Below are 19975 nucleotides of genomic sequence, written 5' to 3' on the forward strand. Positions count from 1 at the left end.
ACTTTATAGTCCAGTTGAATTGGATTATTTTTGGGAAAATTTTTTTTATAAAACTGAAACTTTGCTTAGTGAATCTCTAAGGTATGAAGATCATATATATTTTTATAAAACTGAAACTCCATAATGCACGTTGGATCAGCGCTCGCTGACTATGTGCTTGGATCTAAAATCTCACTTCACAGCACATCATTCCAAACCAGTACGAGGCAGTAGCTCTTTTGGCTAAGAGTGATGGCTTGTGGCCTATGGTGACTAATGTGTGCATTTGATCAATTGAAATCCATTCTGTAGGTCTTACGTCAGGCTCTGATGTGCTAGCCCATAAGCGCAAGGAGTGAGTATGTTTAGCTTTCTATTCACCTGATTTGAAAGTGAACGAAATCATAATGAGACCATACGAGACAACCAAACGGATCATACTAATGCACTACATCACACCTGTAGACATCAACAGTCTTTAAAATCAGTCAATCAAATATTTGTTCTTTATTATATACTTTTGTTCATTATCTTTTTTTGACCTTATCCTTGTATATTTATTCAGGTTTGTGTTATGTGTGAATGAGACTGTATATTTGTAAGAAGCATAACAGTGTGAAAATTTTACACAAAAATATGTATTAGCATATTTTTATAACGAATGTATTCTTGGTTGGAATGTACTGAACTATACTACTAGATAAGTTTAGACATATCACAATCTCATGAGGTTTTTTGTTTCTATCTAATTTTCTTGATCTGGCGTCGCTAAGTTAGTTTGTTGTGGTTTGCATTATACAGTCTTCACTAACATTTTTTTGGTCGTTTTGTCAACAATATTGTTTTTTAATGTTACATTTTCCAGTGGTTATAAGCTGTATTAGTAAAAAATTGCATTTATTGTCTCATCTATTTATTTTTCACTATTCTCTGCCTACTGATTATATGTATTAATCTGAGTCTGTTTTGTGTGATAGCTATTTTCTCTACTTATCAGGTAAGATTTATATTTCTCATATTATTGGAGTTACCACATTTTCTACCATATTTTCTACTAACTACTTTTTTACTAACCACAAACCTTCTTAACTTAGTTTCGATGTTTATGAGTGGTATTTACTTATTATATTTATAAGACATATTTCAGCCATGAAAGAATTGGTAAGTTACTCATAATTATTAATTACTACTTTCTATTTGCTTTGTGCTATTTCTATACATTAAAATTGTTTATTTTGATACATGCGCATACATGCATGTGTACACGTTTATCTCTTCTAGTGTAAGTTTACATGATATTTATATGTTTTTACATATTTGTAAATATTCACACCACCCGCATCCCTCACCACCCTCATGAGATCTCTAAGAATGTTGGAGCTGTATTAAAAACTGGGATAGGGATTGGGATTTTTGGTTTTTGTAGTGTAGTCCAATTATATTGCAATATTGACTAGCATGACATAGAGTGCAGGCGGTGAGATTTGTTGCAAGGACACGCCCCTGATGAGTGACGTTAGTGCAAGTCTCGGTATATATAAGATATATAAGATTATATATATTATATATATTATATATAAGATTATCTTATATATAATATATATATATATATAATGCGGTAAGTGGTGTAGTGGTAAAGTGCTCGCTTTATAAGTGAGAGGTTCCAAGTTCAATCCCCACCATGTCCCTGGTAGTACCGCACTCCACTTGTTTCTCCGTCCAGCAGCCTTGTTCATCAAGGTTCGTGTTTTGGAATTATAGAGTTGAGAGAGGGTTATAACCATAATTATTTCCATGTGATATATTTTAGTTTGAGACTGATTTCCAGTCCCCTAAAGTTGTTGGTGCTTTGATCTTATTGCTATTTTCTCAGTAATAATTTTCTCGGAATTAGGGTCAGCATTGCCAAATGCTGAACCTAATTCCGAGGGCTGCATGCATACATACATACATACATACATACATGCATACATATGCCGACCTAGAAGTGTTTGAGGTCGGCAAAAAAATTGCTGACCTCATTTCTATGTTTTATGGTAAGACCTTTGTATGAAATTTTATTTGCCAACCTGATGCCGACCTCTAAAAGAATGAGGTCAGCAAATAATTGCCGACCTCATTTTTCCTAATTCTGAGGGTTGTGTATGTATGTATGTATGTATGTATGTGTGTATGTATGTATGTATGTATATATGTATGTATGTATATATGTATGTAAGCATGTATGTATGTTTATCAGGATTTTAAGCGAAATTTTTTATTTTTAATTAAAGATAAACTTCAAGTAACTGGATACAGTGGTGACAATGAAGGTACTTTTTTTAAATAAACTAAGATTTTGACTTTTTTTTTTTTTTTTTTATAGTTTCGAGTTATTAAATTTATAAAAAATTTTTTTTTTTTTTTTTTAATATTCCAATATTATTTATTTTAATCTTTTCTTGTTTTGTTTTTTTAATTAATAACTTAAAATGTTTAAAATTACTTTGTATAAAAATAAATAAACAAAAATAATCCAAATATTTTTCAAAATAAGTGTGACCTGCAATTAACAAATTTAAAAAACTAAACTTTAATTATTTATACTAATAATGACAATTTATAGAATTTCGAATGATAAAAATATCAAATTTTTGATATGATTTTAATATTTTAATTTTAAATAAACTTTTTTCCTTCTATTTATTCTACTTTTCTGGAACAGTAGCGGTGAAGTGGTCACCATTTCTCTGGAACAGTAATCTAGAATCAGTGTCAATATTTCTCTGAAACTTGCTTAACTTGTTTTAAGTTTATTGTTAAGTAAAAAAATAATTATTTATTAAAAAAAAAAAAAAAAACTTTAGTTCATAGGATAGTTTATAAAAAAATTTAAATTTTTTTTTCTGTTAGAAAAATATTTAAAAAATAATTTTTTAAATTTCCCCCTTAGCAACACGTTCTTTGGTTATTTTAGGAAAAGTTATAAACAATAGTATTTATAAATAATAATATAAGGAAGTAAAAATATTATGATTTTAATAAGTGTAAACTGCCCTTTAAATTTTGTGTCATATAATCACAAACCTATTTGGTTAGAAGAGACATCAACTACAATGCAAATGCATTTTAGGTTTTCTGACAAAAATGCTTAATAGCATATTTGTTTCAAAAAATTTATGATAAGTAAGATAGCTCCGAACGATGTCTTAAAAATTTTGCTCTGAGATTTGGTTCTAAAACAGTCATATTTATATGAAAAAATTCAACTCATATTATCAGTTATCATAATTTAAATTACCTATCATACTATATAGTTACCTATCATACTATATAGTTACCTATCATACTATATAGTTACCTATCATACTATATAGTTACCTATCATACTATATAGTTACCTATCATACTATATAGTTACCTACCATACTATATAGTTACCTATCATACTATATAGTTACCTATCAGAAGGAAATCAAAAGAAAAAGAGGTATAAAAAAGGATTTATTGATCAAGAGGATGCCATGAAAAAGGATGCCACAAGGGAGTAGAAAGTTATTTAAGGGATCTTTTTTTTTATAAATATTTTTAAATGTTAATTTTCTCTATTTGTCATTATTCATATTAAAAACACACATATCTCAGCATTTTAAAATTATTTATAAAATTATAATTATTTTTCATTTAATTAACAATAATTTATACTTATTTATAAATGAAATTTCCAAAATTTATTCATCTGAGTTTAAGTTAGTATATAAACTTAAACCTAATTAATCCTTTATGTATTTAAGGAATTATTGAATGATATTTTATGAATTTTCTTAAATTGCCTAAATGTGTGCACTTGATTGAATTTAATATAATAAATACGCCCAATTTAATAAAAACCCATTGATGGCTCAAACACTTTTTTGATATTTATATTTGTTTTATCTATTATACCTTAATTTCTAAATTTTGATAAACAGTATTCTAGGTGAGAGTCTTATTGATCAAAATTATTTTTTATATTTATTTATCCTTATTTTTTATAAAATTAATCAGGTGCACAATACGGTCCATTTTATGGACCTACTGTGATTGGAGTATTACCTGGAGCATGGAAATCAATTACTGTAGCACCTACAGACAAACATGCTCAAAACATGGTTCGCGTATGTATGGAATACAACCTTGACCAGGTAGTTTTGAGTAGAAAAAAATAGTTCCTAATATAATATTTTATTTTTTATAATAAAAATCTTTTTCATCATCATCATTATCATTTTTGTCATCATCATCATTATCTTCTTACATTCTTATTTTACTTTTAATTACATCGCTGAAAAATTAAAATGATAAAATATAATTTATTATAAAATAATTTTAACTTTAGTGATTATGATATGTTACTTTTTATAATCAATTTTGTTTTTTTTTTATATTAAAGTTAGATTTTAGCTATTAAATTTTGATGTTGAAATTTAGGGTAGCAGGTGTGACCAGCTTGATGTTATTGACTATCCAGATTTAAAAAAGATTCATGCTTTTGGTAATATATTACATTTTTTATTTATAATTCAATGAATAAATTTTCAAATAAAAAGTAATTACTCATTGATGTGTTAACAATATAATATTATCAAATAAAATACAATAAAATAAAATGAAAATGAAAATTTTTAAATTTTAGAACAAAAAGTGGTAATTTTTAAAAACAATTTTATATATAAAATACCACTTTCTCAAACTTCTTAAATGTGTGCAAATTAATTATAAATGTGTTAATAATATAGTAATATATTATTAAATAAATTACTTACTGTCTTGTTGTCTTGTTGTTGAAATTAGTTAAGTAAAAAAACTTTATTGAAAATTATGTTTTTTTCATAATTAGATGGAGACGTTCGTGCGTATGAATTTATTTCAAAAGGGGACTATGAAGATGAAAAAGTTAGTTCAAATGAAGTGAAATGTGTATTTCCATTTAATATGACATTCCAAGATAAAAATAAAGTTACAATTGAGAAGGAGTACAAACATTGCACAAATGAGGGAGATGAGTTTAAAAGATATTGGTGTGCAACACAAGTATCGCAAGATCGTAAAGTATTAAAGAAAGGATACTGCATTCCAAGTAGGTATTGCATCCATCATTGCATCTCACATTGCAGGTTTTTATAAAGTTCTGTATATTCAATTGCAAATAAGCTCATTATCATTATCAATATCAATAAGTTAGGACTACTTAGTATTACTGTTTTGTTTTGTTTTTTTCACACAAAATTAGGTTCCATGAAATCCATGATTTCATGAAATTTTATGGTGTAAAATTACAAATAAATTGTTAAAATTAAACTTTAATCAAACCTCATTAAATTAACTATTTTATAATAAATTATGTGTTTTCTGGGGGATTTGATTTCTTAATAAATTTGGTGGATTATTTAAGAACTTGTTTGTAATTAAAAAATCTAAAATATAAAATTGTTACAAAATATAGCCAAAAAATGTGTTGACATTTTTTTTATAGATGGTGATATAATGACAACTAAAGGATATGGTAAATGCAAATTTCCATTTATTCAAGATAAGCGTGTGTACACTTATTGTACATATGGAGGTTACAGTTATAAATGGTGCAGAACAGAGGATTCATGGCAGGAATGTGAATTTGGTAAATTGTAATTTAAATCAATAGTATTAAAATTTTTATATTATCTTTAGTTTTTATAACTTTCAGCAATTTTGTTATGTACTATTATTATTTATTATGTTGCTGTTGTCTTGCTCATTGTTGCCTTGCTCGTTGTTATTAAGTTATGGCATATAATAACAGACAATAAAATAATAAGAACAATGAAATTTTTTGTTTTTTTTTAAATTTAAACATCTTCGCTTCTAACAAAGCTGCAAGCAGCCACTAAATAAAGTTGGAAGTTACTTAAAGAGAAAAGATGAAGATTGTAGAGCAAGATAACAATTGACGAACGACTTAAAAGATTGCAAATTATATGAATCAGGAAAACAAGATGAAGGAAGCGAATTCCAAAGAGCTGATTTTCGAGGGAAAAAACTAGACAAATTAGCGTTTTTGGAGCACTTAGGAACAGTCACAGAAAAAGGATGAGACTTAACTGAATGACGAGTAACACGAGAATGAATTTTAGAAGATGGCACAAGAGACGCTAGCTCTTTAGAGCAGTGCCCATTATAGTATTTGTAGAAAAGAGAAAGAGAAGCAATATTACGACGATGTGATAATGGTTGGAGGTTGGCTGCAAGAGCAGGTCCAACTATGTTTACAATGCGTTCTTGCACCTTGTCTAAAAGAGAAAGGGCATCGTAAGAAGAATTGCCCCAGATATGGCAATAGTATTCCATACAAGGCCAAATTTGAGATTTATAGAGATAGAGAATAGAATCCGAAGTAAGAAAGTGACGAGCTCGATAAAGAGATGCAACCTTAGTAGATGCTAATTTTGCAAATGATTTGATATATGGTTTCCAAGAAAGATTGGAAGTAAGATTTAATCCTAGAAGATGAAGAGTAGATGACTCATCGATTACATCACCGTTCATAAATATAGGAAGATCTAAATTATTGCGATAACGATTGGCTGAAAAAAATTGAGTTTTATCTGTATTGAAGTTCACCTGCCACTGTGAGCCCCATGCTGTAGCAGAAGTGAGATCCTTTTCAAGCTCAAATGCCCCCTCCAAGCAATCAGAGGGTGTTGGTTTCTTATCACGACAAGAATAAATGGTAGTATCATCAGCAAACAATGCCACCTTGGATGTAAGAATATCTGGAAGATCGTTAATGTAAATTAAAAAGAGTATTGGGCCAAGGATAGAACCTTGAGGAACCCCTGAAGTTACAGAATAAGAAAAGTGCTGTCCATCAAGGACAACTTTTATACTATGATTGGAAAGGAAGGATTCAATAATCTTAAAGATGTTGCCGGATACACCATAAGAAGAAAGCTTATGGAGAAGACCAGCATGCCAAACTTTATCAAAAGCTTTTGAAATGTCAAGAGCGATGGCCTTAACCTCTCCATCTTTATCTAATGCACGATAAAACCTATCAGTTATTACTGTTAGCAAATCAGCTAGAATGAGAAGATCGAAATCCATATTGATGGTCAGAAAGTAAGTTATTAGATTCAAGATGAGAAATTAAGTGTTTGTTAAATAAAGATTCAAAAACTTTGCTTATGATAGGAAGAAGATTTATAGGACGGTAGTTAGACAAATCAGATTGCTCTTCAGAATTTTTGAAGATAGGGATAACAGATGCCACTTTCCAGCAGGCTGGAAAACAAGACTCTGATAAGCACTTGTTGAATAGTTTTGAGAGTATAGACGACAGCTCCGGAGAACACTTCTGTTGTTGCTGAATTTGATTAAAAAAAAAGGGTGTAAACTATTTCTTTAAATATATTTTGATTAATTATATATTAGCAATACTTTGTTGACCTATTGAAGTCAGCATAATCAGGTAATGAAAAAGCTTTAGAAAAATTACATAAAGCAAACCTTTAAAAAAGAAGACATTAAAAAGAGCAAAAGCAAAATAATATAATAGTGTTGTTAGTTAACTTCTTGTTCTTACATTGTTTCCATCATATCAATTGAGAACAACTTTCCCAAATCCAAGCTCAAAACAGTGAATACCTAGAGCATGAGTTCGATTTTTTTTTATTAGCATATATGTACATATGTATATATATACATATGTATGTATATAAAAATGTATGTATGTATATATATACTTTTTATATGTATATATATATACATACATTTTTTATTAAAAAATGTATGTATGTATATATATACATATATACATATATATATATATATATATATATATATATATATATATATATATATATATATATATATATATATATATATATATATGTAAATTATGTTAGTGTATTTTACAAATAGAGTGCTCAATGTTCTTAAAGAACAGAGCAATAATAAATTAGTAAAAAACACTTATCTAACTTTTATCTTCGACTTGCAGTTTCACCATTGCTGGATCATTAGGAAGAGTACTCTTCCTAATGATCCAGCAATGGTGAAACTGCAAGTCGAAGATAAAAGTTAGATAAGTGTTTTTTACTAATTTATATATATATATATATATATATATATATAATTATATATATATATATATATATATATATATAAATAAAACTCTACGTAGCGTGACAGTGGTAACGTTTACGTTTTACCACTTCTGAACAAAACAACTTTGTCAGACTTAATGCAGGGAACAGCATAGTAAAAAAAAAAATCATTTGGTACGTGAATTTAGCACATATTGATATTATTATATGCTGATTTTCATAGCTATTACTTTAAGGTTTGCCAGGATTTTTTTATTTTTCAGTTGTGTCTGTGACGGTCGTAACAAAAAATTCAAGTGTAAATTAAGTTCATTAAAAAATAACTAACAGTTAAATTATTATAAATTTAAAAAATTTGAGAACACTCAATTAATAACATCAGCAAACAACAATAAAAATAATTAACAACAACACCACAATTAACTTCACGCAAACAAAAATTCTACAAAATAATAATGATCTTTTATTATTTTTATTTTTTTGGAAAAAGAAAGTAGTAAAAAAATTGGTGGTGATTTATATTTATGTTTAGTTCATTTTTTATTATTTTGAACATTTTTTAAACTATTTTTCTTTTTTTGGTAATTTTAATTTATTTTTTTTTAATTTTTTGTTTTACTAAATCTATTTGTTCATTTTACTTGTTTATTTTTTTTCTTGTTTTATTTTTTCTTTCATTTATACCTTTCATTATTTTTCTTCTTATTTTTTTTTTATTTTTTTTATTCTTTCAAATAATTTCCTTTGTTTTACCTTTCCTCTTTTTTTTTTTACTGTTAATTAAACGCTTCTGCCATTTGCGATATCATTGCAAAGTTTATATATACCCACACACACACATATATATATATACATACATCTATAATAACACATATATAATTCAAAATATTTACACAGATATAAGATTTTTATTTTTAATTCAAGAACTTAATTTAAAAGCATTTTTATATATTTATTTAATTAGATTTAAATAAAATTGTTAAATATTTGATACTTTATTTATTTTTTCATCTTTTTTCTGTTCTTTTTCTGAAAATGCTGTGCGCTATTAATATATATATATATATATATATATATATATATATATATATATATATATATATATATATATATATTTATTTATTTATTATGTTTTAGATCAAAGTTGGGAATTAAAAATAGCTACTCTTGGAATTACAGACAAAGATCAAATAGAGATTTTTTCTGAAGAAGGATTTGAAGGTTGTTTTTTTTAATTTTATTCCATTTTAAAACATGTTTTTAAATTCTTTTACAAAATATTTCTAAATTAAGAGTTAGTTTTTGAAAAGAAAAAGTCTAATAGAATTATTATTATAAAAAATAGCATTATTAATTATTTAAAAACAAATAACAAGCAGATAAAGCACATATAACAAGCAGATAAAACAACATTTAAAATAGTACACAGATCTTCATTAAATAAACAAAATGAACATTAAATAAACAAAATTATAAAAGCAGTATTATTTATCAAACTAAAAAAAATCAACTGCAAAATTAAAATAATACAAAAAAATATTAATGATTTTGTATTAATGATATCTATAGTGATAGATAATAAACTATTATATACTATTAACTACAATTATAATAATATTAGTAAGTTATTACATATCTATTTATAATGATATATTCTATATATGTTATAATAATATATGCTCTTTATAATAATCAGAATGTCTATTATTTATTACTAGCATTTTAAAGAGACTCTAAAATGCTGGTTATAAGATTTCTCAGTATATAAAGCACTGGCATATTAGTCTGGCAAGATAAACTATAAATACTTTATCATTCCAGGCTAATGCGCCAGTGCCTTATATTCTGCAATATAAAATAGATGCTTGTTTTATATTGCAGTAAATAATAAAATAATAAAAGATAATAATAATAAAAGACTTAACTGCAAATAGCTAAAAACTTATGACAACCAAAATTCATAAAGCACCAGTATTTTCAAAGAAATATATAAAAAGTATGTAAAGTTTGAGCATGAGAAATTCAGCACCCTTTAATTGTATACTTTAATTGTATAACAAAATGTTTAAATTTTTTGATTATCAAACGTATTGTTGTTTGATTGTAATGGTATTTTGAATTCAAGTACATTCGAACTGAGAAGTTTGCTTATATAGCAAACAATCTACACTTGTGGTTTAAAAAGTACACCATGCATAACTCGAGAAACGTTGAGCGCAAATTTGTATGTAAAAGTATGCTTAAAGAAATACCTTTTGCCATTTATTAAAAAGAATGATATGCCCACAAACAGTCTCTAGACTGGTATGAACAAAATGGCATCAAATTTGTACCTAAAAAAGCAAATCCTTCAAAATGTTCTGAGCAGTGAATTATTGAAAATTATTAGTCAATTATAAAAGAAATTCTATTGAAAAGCATGATATTAGCTATAGATAAAAAAGATTTTAAGAAAAATGTATGATTGCCTTAAAAAAATAACTCAAAGGAAGATCCAGCAGATGATGTCAAGTTCTCACAAAAGTATATATCTAATAATCAAAGCATCCAAAAAAAATGTTAACAATTATTGAAATAAATAGTTCAATTAGCTTCATTGTGCTGTTTATTTGTAAAGATGCTTACTTTATTTAATTTGAGAATTATCCAGAGTAATTGCACTCTGAATAATTCTCTGTTACCTATGCAATGCAAAATGGGGAAGAACCGTACTATTGTATTTCTTAAGTCACTTTACAAATTTATTAAGAAAATATTAGTCTGTTTATAATTTTGGATATAAACAAATTAAGTTATTAATGGTGTAAATATTTAGTCATAATTAAGAAATATAAGTGCTTTTGGTTAATGCATAGACATGAAATCATTTATAAGGTTAAAATTTTTTTAACCTTATAAATGATTTCATGTTTATGCATTGAAGTGATTTTCAAAGTTTGAATAAAATATTTTATTTGCTAGATATTTTTACATAAGACTTCCATTAAAGATCTCACTTCAGTTTGGCTCTATATTGCTTTCACAAGTGCTATTTACATAAAATTTTTTCCTTAGGAAATAAAAATATTAAAAAATTTAGAAATTAAAGGATTAAGATAAACGTAAAAAAAATATAAAGAACTCAAAAAAATATCCAAACCTAGAAATCAAAATTAACCACTACAGATAAGAACATAATCTCCAGAAATAAACTTTTTGTATGTTTGTTTGTTTCAGGTGACAAAATCGGTCCATTGTATGGACCTAATGTAATTGATAGAATTTGTGGTGAGAAAAATGCAAAGTCCATAAAAGTATCGTATCATAACAAAAATGTTTCAGATATGGTAAAAATTTGTAATGGGGAGTCATTTTCACAGTATTGTGATTATCTTGATGTGGGCGTAAGTGTTTTAGTTACTTTTTTTTTTAATAAAGTTTTGTTCAGTTTATATATCCAGTTAGGAGTTTATATCCATTCTTACATTTTTTTTTGACCTCCGTTTAAGGTAAATAAAGAAGTTTTACCATTTTTATGTATTGATTTCTGTCAGCAGATGCTAACACCAGCATCATGGTTAATAGATCCAAACACCTTGTATGGTTTTACCATGATTTTATTACTACCTCTGCAGCAGCCTCATATTAAGTGTAATGGCAGATCTGCCAATGGTCTCGATCTTCAAATTGTAAATTGAAAAGTTATTTGATGTAGATAAAATGCGGTTTAAAATAAAGCTACTAAAATATTATTACATTTAATTTTGACAAGATATAATCAAAGTGCTATTTTTGTTGATTTCATTTCTATTATATTTTTACTGATTTTAAGAAAAGCCTATCAATGAAAAAAAAAATTGGTTGAGAGTTCTTTTCTTTATTTTTTACATCTGACTTAAAATCATTTTGCAAACCATTGTTTTTAAACAACTTATTTGTTACTTTTTGAAATATATTATTCATAAATAACGCAGCTTTGGCACAATAATTTCAGCCATGGCACAGTGGTTATCAGCCTTTGCTGTGCAGTGGTTGGCAACAATGACTAGAGTTTTTGGCTAAGAACCAAGAGGTCCGAAGTTTGACGCCAGCTTTAGCTTAATAAGTGACATTGATAAGAAAGGAGGCATGAGCTTACCATTTAAATGCTCTTTCATGGTGCTCTATGGTATGATTTTATTAAAATTTCTGGGAGAACCATGAAAAAATAATGATAAGACTAAATATCAAACTTTAAAGTTTTACTTTAAAGTTACAGAATCAGAAAACTTATAGGTCAAAAACCATGATGCCCAGAATAGAGAAATGTAGTCAGCCATTGTATTGATCTCTTTACTATTTTATCACTCAGAATAAGAACCTGCCTAATTTTGGGGAAATGCAACTTGAATTTCATGTAGCAAAATGTCTTTGCCAAAAATATAACATGTGAAATAGCTTCATTTTTGATTTTCCACAAGTTCACCATATTCTTTGTGCTTTCAAAAGTCTATTATAATTCAAAAGTCTATTTCTAATTAGAAACCTATATATATATTTTTTTGCATATAGGTATTTTAAAGTAATATAATTTTATCCTTACCTTACTATTTCTTAACCTTTTATAGTCTATTAGGTTCCCGCATGTTTTGAGGGCCAATAAAGCATGCTTCTCCAACCAGGTGTTCTTAATATTCTTGTGATTAAATTGCAACAGCATCATTTTATTGTTTCCATCAACAACATCCCACCTCTTCTTCAGAGATTTAAATAGTTGCTTGTCCAGCCTAACAGTTTTATTTGTGGCTACGGGTTTAAGAAGCTCTCCAACATGATGGCAGGAGGTTAACAAAAATAATGGTTGGCCATGAAACTTAGCTAACTTTGCACAAACCCCTTTTAAATATCCAGTGCTTGAAGTGGGTGAACTGTCTAAGATCAAAAAAATCTTGCAAATTTTGAATCAATGTGTATTGGGGGGACTCAGCACTACTGTGTTTGAAAATCACGTTTTTTTAATTTCATAACAAATTTGTGTGATATCAAGTTACCATCAGGTAACAAATATAATAATAATAAAAATGTGCTCAATCAATATAGATAAAAAACCTTCGCTTCTTTATAATGATGTATGTATATAGTTATTGATTTGTAAATTTCTAATTGCAACAATCATTTAAAAATATCCTTAAAAATTCAAAAAATGTAAAAAAGTAAAAATTTGAAAGAGTGGCGCGAGTTTAAATAGTCATCCAAAATAAAAATATTTCATTAAGGAAACAATACCTTAGGAACATTTTGAGATACTCAAAATGTTCCTAATGTATTAAAATTATATATGTAAATATATATATATACTATATATATGTATATATATATATATATATATATATATATATATATATATATATATATATATATATATATATATATGGAAAAATTTAGCTTTCATAACTGTAGTGGTAATAATCTCAACCTCTAGCATTGATGTGTCACTTTTTTCTTGAATAAAAATCTAACAGAAATAGATATCAAAATAATTTTTTTTATTTTAAAATAAAGTTAAAATTAGTAGTTTACAATCAAAAAATTAATCACAACATCATGAGGCAGCTTTTAATTCATTAAAAATCAACTTGAAATATTGTAAATTTCAAATTAATTTCAATTGCGTGCAAATGGATCGAAAATCAGTTTCTAGTGAGATCAAGTGGCAAGTTATTGGTATGGCGAGGACAAAAAAATCACACAAATATTCAAAGAGGCAAAATACTTCACTTTTCTGAATATTGCGTTTGAAAAACCATTAAAACCTGGGAACCAAGGACGTCTCCGACATGCCACGTACTGGAAAACCATCCAAACGCAGCAACTGTGACAAAAGTGGTGTATTCAGAATGATCAAAAAAAAACCCTGACTCAGCTACAAAAAGCTAGCACAAATCTTCAATGAGTCAAAAAATAATCCAAAAGTTAGCAGAGAGCTTGTGAGACGAACATTGTTGGACAAAGGTATTGGAACGTACATAGCTGCTAGATAACCTATTCTTTCAATCACGGATAAACGTAAACAACGAGTGTGGTCCAAAGAAAGGCTGGACTGGTCTGTAGAACAGTGGGCAAAAGTTATTTGGAGTGATGAAGCTAATTTTTAAGTTGTAAACCGTTAGGGAAGAATCTATGTCAAAAGATTTGCAACTGAGAAATATTCAGACAGGTTTTTGCAACATCGTCGACAAGGTGGTGGAGGTTCGGTTGGCATCTGGGGATGTTTTTCTCACAAAGGTATAGGCTTCTATGAGTTGTGCGAAGGCCAAATAATTCAATACAATAATAGTGTTTAGTGTCATCAATCAGACACTTGTATGGCAGAAGCAAGCAGTTCATCTTTCAACACGACGGGACTTCAGCTCACACAGCTCACTCAATCAAAGAATATTTTTTGAAAAAAAAATTTAATATGATTCCTTGGTGCCCTAGATCACCAGATCTCAACCCAATTAAAAATATTTGGTCTTGGATCGACAATCAACTGGCATACCATAAAATTCAATCAACTCAGCATTTGAAGCAACTTTTGAATGAGTACTGCCTGAAGGTACATCGCGTGATGTGCATGAAATTAGTTGAATCAATGCATAAATGAGTTTATCTTTGCCATAAAAACAAAGGAGGACACTTTAAATATTAATTTTGCTTGTTTTTTTCATTTTTTGTTCGAATGTTGCAATTCGTTTAAACTTTTGTGCTTCTTATTTTTCCTATATGTTTTTTTCTAACTAAATATTAAAATTTTTATAATACGTTATAATATTCATTTTAAAGCTAGTTACTTTTTCTTTTTTAATAAAAAAAATTAATTCAATATCATTTTACAGTTTTTTTTTATTAAACAAAAACCAAACATACTTGATAAAAATTTTGCAATCGTTTAAACTTTCGTGAATAGCTGTATATATATATATATATATATATATATATATATATATATATATATATATATATATATATATATATATATATATATATATATATATATATATATATATATATATATATATATATGTATGTATATGGGCATTTCGATTCCAGTGAGTCAAAAAAAAAGGAAATTTTAAAACAAATATTTTTTTAATTCGAAAGATGGATATCAAAAGAAGATAAGTGATACTTTGATTATCTAAAAAAAAATTATAGAAGACAAGTGTTTCTTCATGTTTTAATTATTCAAACTTGGCAATAAATAAATAAATTTTTTAAGACAAAAAACGAAAATGTGATTATAATATTTAAAATTGATTTCATAGCCCTGATTTTTTTGATTCTTAAAGATAATGATGTCTTTTAATATTTCATTATCATAAATTGTAACTAAATAGCTTGGAGGTATCTTAAATTTTATGCTAAAGCATTTTGAATTTCCATGCGTGATTTAAAAGATCTAATTATTTAGAAAAAGTTTCAGTAAAAGTGATTTATTTTACTTTGCATATTTTTAGGTTCCTGAATTGAATGGCAAAAGTATATTTTTTCTTTCATGACATTTTAGCATCGTTTTTTTGCATCACACACAGACATATCGCGCATGGACAAATATTCATCCTTGCATGATAATTATTTTTCTTTAGCTTTATAATGTTTGAATTGCATATTTGCTAATTAATTAGTTTGAGTATAATTTAGTTAGATTGAAAACAGTTGCCTTAAAGAATTTAGAATTAAAATTAAGCATTCAATAGTCCAGAAAAAATTTAGAAAGAAACATCCAGAATATCAGATTGCTGAAACTAATCGAATGAAAAATAAAAGAGTTAACATGAGCAAAAAGGAAAAGGAGGAAGTATATCAAAAAGATTGCAAAAGAAAGAAGCGAAATCTAGAGGTGAATCAATCTACATCTGATATTGAACAATCGTTTTTATCTTCGCAGAGTTTTGGAAAGGCACTTAAAAAAATTAATTCAGCATTACCTGCCGATTCAAACAAAAGAAAATACCTTTTAAAAGAAGTTTGTAAACGTGAAAACATGCTACTTTCTGATATTTCAAATTCAGACTACGCCGGTTTGGATGATGTTAATTGCAAAGTTCTTGATTTTTATTTGCGAGAAAATATCAGTAGAATGGCTCCAGGATGCAAAGAGAAAACAAAAGAGAAGGTATGACATTGTTTATATGTAGGAATCGCATTTTATTTAATAAGGTTTTCAGTTTTTGTAAACAATTTTTGTTTTCTTTTAGAAACAAATTCGTTAAATGCTGAAGACCATAGGAGAAGCATATTCACTTTTTAAAAGTGAGCATATTAATTTAAATGTGGGGAAAGTTTTACGATCTGCAGCCATTCTATGTCAAGCTAGTAAATGATCTTCCCCACGATATTTGCCTTTGCATATACCATGAAAATTTCAGATTGTTAACAAATGTTCTTCAAAAAAAAATTAATATTATGTCAGACATAGTTGAGAGATCTGTGTGTAATCAAAACAACTAATCTTGCATGTTTATGGAATGTAAAGCGAACTGTGGGTTGCTAAAGTTTAATGAATATATTTCTAATGTAATAGACTCATTTGGTGCCAAAAGAAAAAACCTCAAAATGAAAGTTGTAGATATGAAACTTTTTAGTTATTAAATTTTTATTTTTTTAGATCATCTCGATTACAAATGAGTGTATTACCGCAAACCAAAATGAGATTGATGAGATGCTTCTCAAAGATAAATTTAAAGTCAAGGGAATTTGTCGCCACCACTCTTTTTTAATATTGATGGTGCTTGTATGGCAATTTGTAACCAATCAGAAATGGTAAAAGTTGTTAAGAATTCATCATCTTCATTTTTGATAAACGCGGTATCGTCTCCATCTGAAAGGCACAAATTTAATACTATTTCCCAGGTATATTTGTCTTTGTAGAATTGTGTTCTGCTGGTAGAGCAAAGACATACCTTGCCGAAGTATTAGAAATTTTAGATAATATGGCACATTAAATTTCTAAAAGAACAAAATGAACTCATTTTTATATACCCATCTGTAGACGACCTCTTCTGGCATGACTTGTGTGAGTTAAAACCGTTAGTACTGCAACCACACTTTGATAACCGTGGACACATTATTATGAAGCCGAAGTGTTACAACTAAACTTATTGCTAAAAATTTGATATTATATCTTTCTTATCTTTAATATATTATTAACTATATAATACATTATTTTTCTTAAATATAATACATTAAAGTATTATTTTTCAATCAAACATGTATTTAATTAACTAGTATTGATATATATGTTATTTATGATATTCGCAATCGATTTATTTCCGAAAATACAATCCAAAAATGACTAATGTTTGCATGTTCCGTTCATTACTTTTTTTTTTGTCCGTGCGTGATTTTGGTTTAAACTACTATTGTGGAGCAAAGATACATCTTTGAATTCTGTAACTTTGTAATAATCTTTAAGAATGCTTGTATAAGTACCTATAAAAAACAAAACACTCATCACTAATACATTTTCAGAGAAAATGGGGTTCATTTATTAATTTTTTATTTTTTGCTATTTTCTGTTCCGTGCGTGACTCCATTAAAAAATTAATTTATTCTATAATGAAGCAAGCCATAGCTACCATACTTTGTATAGGTAATATATACATAGATGTCAATTAAATAAGTCGGTGATTACAAGTTGCATTATTTTCAAAATAATTAATGCAACAGGTGCAATGTTCCGTCTGTGATTTTTTGAAAATGCCATATATATATGTGTGTGTATATATATATGTGTGTGTATATGTGTGTGTGTATAAATATATATATATACATATATATATATATATATATATATATATATATATATATATATATATATATATATATATATATATATATATTTGGGTGGTTCAAAAAACAACATTTTTTGAAAAATATCTGCAGCTCACACCTTCTGTGTTCTAAATGATAAAATAACACCGGATTTAAAAGTTTTTTTAAATAATTTTTTTTTTTTTCATAAGTCTTGTTGGGTCTCAAATGAAGCGAAATTATATAAAGATTTCATAATTTAAAAAAAAATATATTTTTTTAGATTTTTCTGACTAGAGTGTGAGATTTTTCAACTAAAAATAAAAGATAAGTGTTTTTACAAAGTTTTTTAGTTATAATTTTCCTTATCAATGTTTTATAAAATAATAATAATTTTTAAAATTTTCATATAGTTTTGCTTCTTTTGAGACCCAATAAGAGATACTTTTGAAAAACATTTTTTTTTATATATATTTTCATCATTGACGTTACTTCCGTCAAATCAAGTCTGCAATAATGTCTGCAACTTTTAGGCCTAGTGATCATGTCAATGCTAGAGGCTGTAGTCATGACGACTATAGTTATGAAAGCTATATTTTTCCACACTAATCTCTTAAGTGTATAACTGCAATTTTAATAGAAAAAAAATATTTATTGAGAAACTGTTTTGAGGTCTACTTTGAATTTTTACTTTTTTATTTATTTATACCTATAGCATAGAAAAATGTATGCCAAATGATTATTTGTAATATAGTTTTCCGCTTAAGAAGGATAAGCATTTCTAAGGATATATCACATATCCTGCCCAAAGATAGAACCTTTTTTTTTCTCAGACCATGAGCAACCATTGCTTTGTTTTAAAACAGTAAAGAAGTTTTACTTATTAATTGAATTTTATATTTGGTTCTTATTCTATTTATTTCTAGTTGATTTTAACTTTTTGGCTACCGACATGTTTGTCTGTTTAAACAGTCAGTATTCAGGATAGTATTTAATACTCCCATCTTCATTACAGTCTGCTGTTCAACATCTTTTAATTCTATTCAACATCTTTAAAACCAAATAAATTGTATTTTAGTAAAATTGAAATTTCGAATTGAATTAAAAGTTGAAAAAATGTGATAATAATTATGTTATAAATTTATTATTTTTTTAGAAAGTGTTATATGCTGCCTTAAATATATCACTTTTTTTTGCGAATAATTTAAAGGTACTTACAAATACTTTAATGTAAAAAGAGATATAAATTAGTTTGTACCGGTTTATGTTTTCAAATTTTGATAATTGGTCCGTTATCATGTCTTACGACATAACACGTTTTATGATCAATATTATTTTCTCTATTTATACGATAGTTTTTTTTCCCTATATTTTAGAAATATGGCAATATCACTTTCCATGGATGTACACTTTCTGGTTCAGAAAAGATAAAAAGCATGACCATACCATCAGGTAAAAAAGTTGAGTTGTGGACAGAGTATAACTATAAGGGATTTTCGTTGGGTCCGTACGCTGGGCCGGTTTCTATGCCTGTAATTGACGCTGGTGCAAGCATTGACACTTCATACGAAGTCAAGTCTATGGAAATTACTAACATCGAGCTAACTAAAGCTGTTGAATCATTGCCTACCAACTCTACGATAATTTTAGCAAAAAAGACGAAAAAACATGGGTACCGAAAGAAACCAACTGCTAGTAACTAACTGTTTAAATATTGGTTGTTTTTTTCACTTTTTTTTTTTTTTATATAGAATTTGACAAATTTATATTTATAAACCTTAATGAAAAATGATATGCATAGTAGATTATAGATTAATATTTTATTTTCAGTATCTTGTAAAGTGTATAAATATAGAATTCTGACCTCTGTTGAAGTTTTGTCCTTTTGCGACTCCTTGCCCCCCTTCCCCTCCCTTCCTCATATTACGTTAAAAATTTAAACGTATTTGATTCTAAAACAATGTTAATCTTTTCTTGAACATTAACAACAGATTACATATTGATGTATCCGAATGTATCTTGAACATTAACAACACATTACGTATTGATGTATACGAATATTTTTCGTGTATTCGTTTATTTTTCTTATAGTCGTTTAACGAATATTTTTTGTATAATCATAGTTTTGTAATTTTTGTAAA

At 27.1% G+C, this 19975-nt stretch overlaps 1 protein-coding gene across 1 annotated transcript in view; it reads left to right on the forward strand.

Moving 5' to 3' along the window:
• Nucleotides 1-19708, forward strand: part of LOC100211700 (uncharacterized) — a 65666-nt gene extending 45958 nt beyond the window's left edge. Inside the window, exons 8-15 of the mRNA XM_065798198.1 lie at nucleotides 2253-2291; nucleotides 4006-4142; nucleotides 4429-4492; nucleotides 4838-5077; nucleotides 5474-5617; nucleotides 9219-9302; nucleotides 11298-11464; nucleotides 19211-19708. Of these exons, the coding sequence (XP_065654270.1) occupies nucleotides 2253-2291; nucleotides 4006-4142; nucleotides 4429-4492; nucleotides 4838-5077; nucleotides 5474-5617; nucleotides 9219-9302; nucleotides 11298-11464; nucleotides 19211-19537 (1202 nt within the window). The 3' untranslated portion in view covers nucleotides 19538-19708. The remainder of the gene's footprint in view (nucleotides 1-2252; nucleotides 2292-4005; nucleotides 4143-4428; nucleotides 4493-4837; nucleotides 5078-5473; nucleotides 5618-9218; nucleotides 9303-11297; nucleotides 11465-19210) is intronic.
• Nucleotides 19709-19975: the final 267 nt, after the last annotated feature.

Source organism: Hydra vulgaris, chromosome 05 (genome assembly GCF_038396675.1).
Source record: "Hydra vulgaris chromosome 05, alternate assembly HydraT2T_AEP".
Lineage (NCBI taxonomy): Eukaryota > Metazoa > Cnidaria > Hydrozoa > Anthoathecata > Hydridae > Hydra > Hydra vulgaris.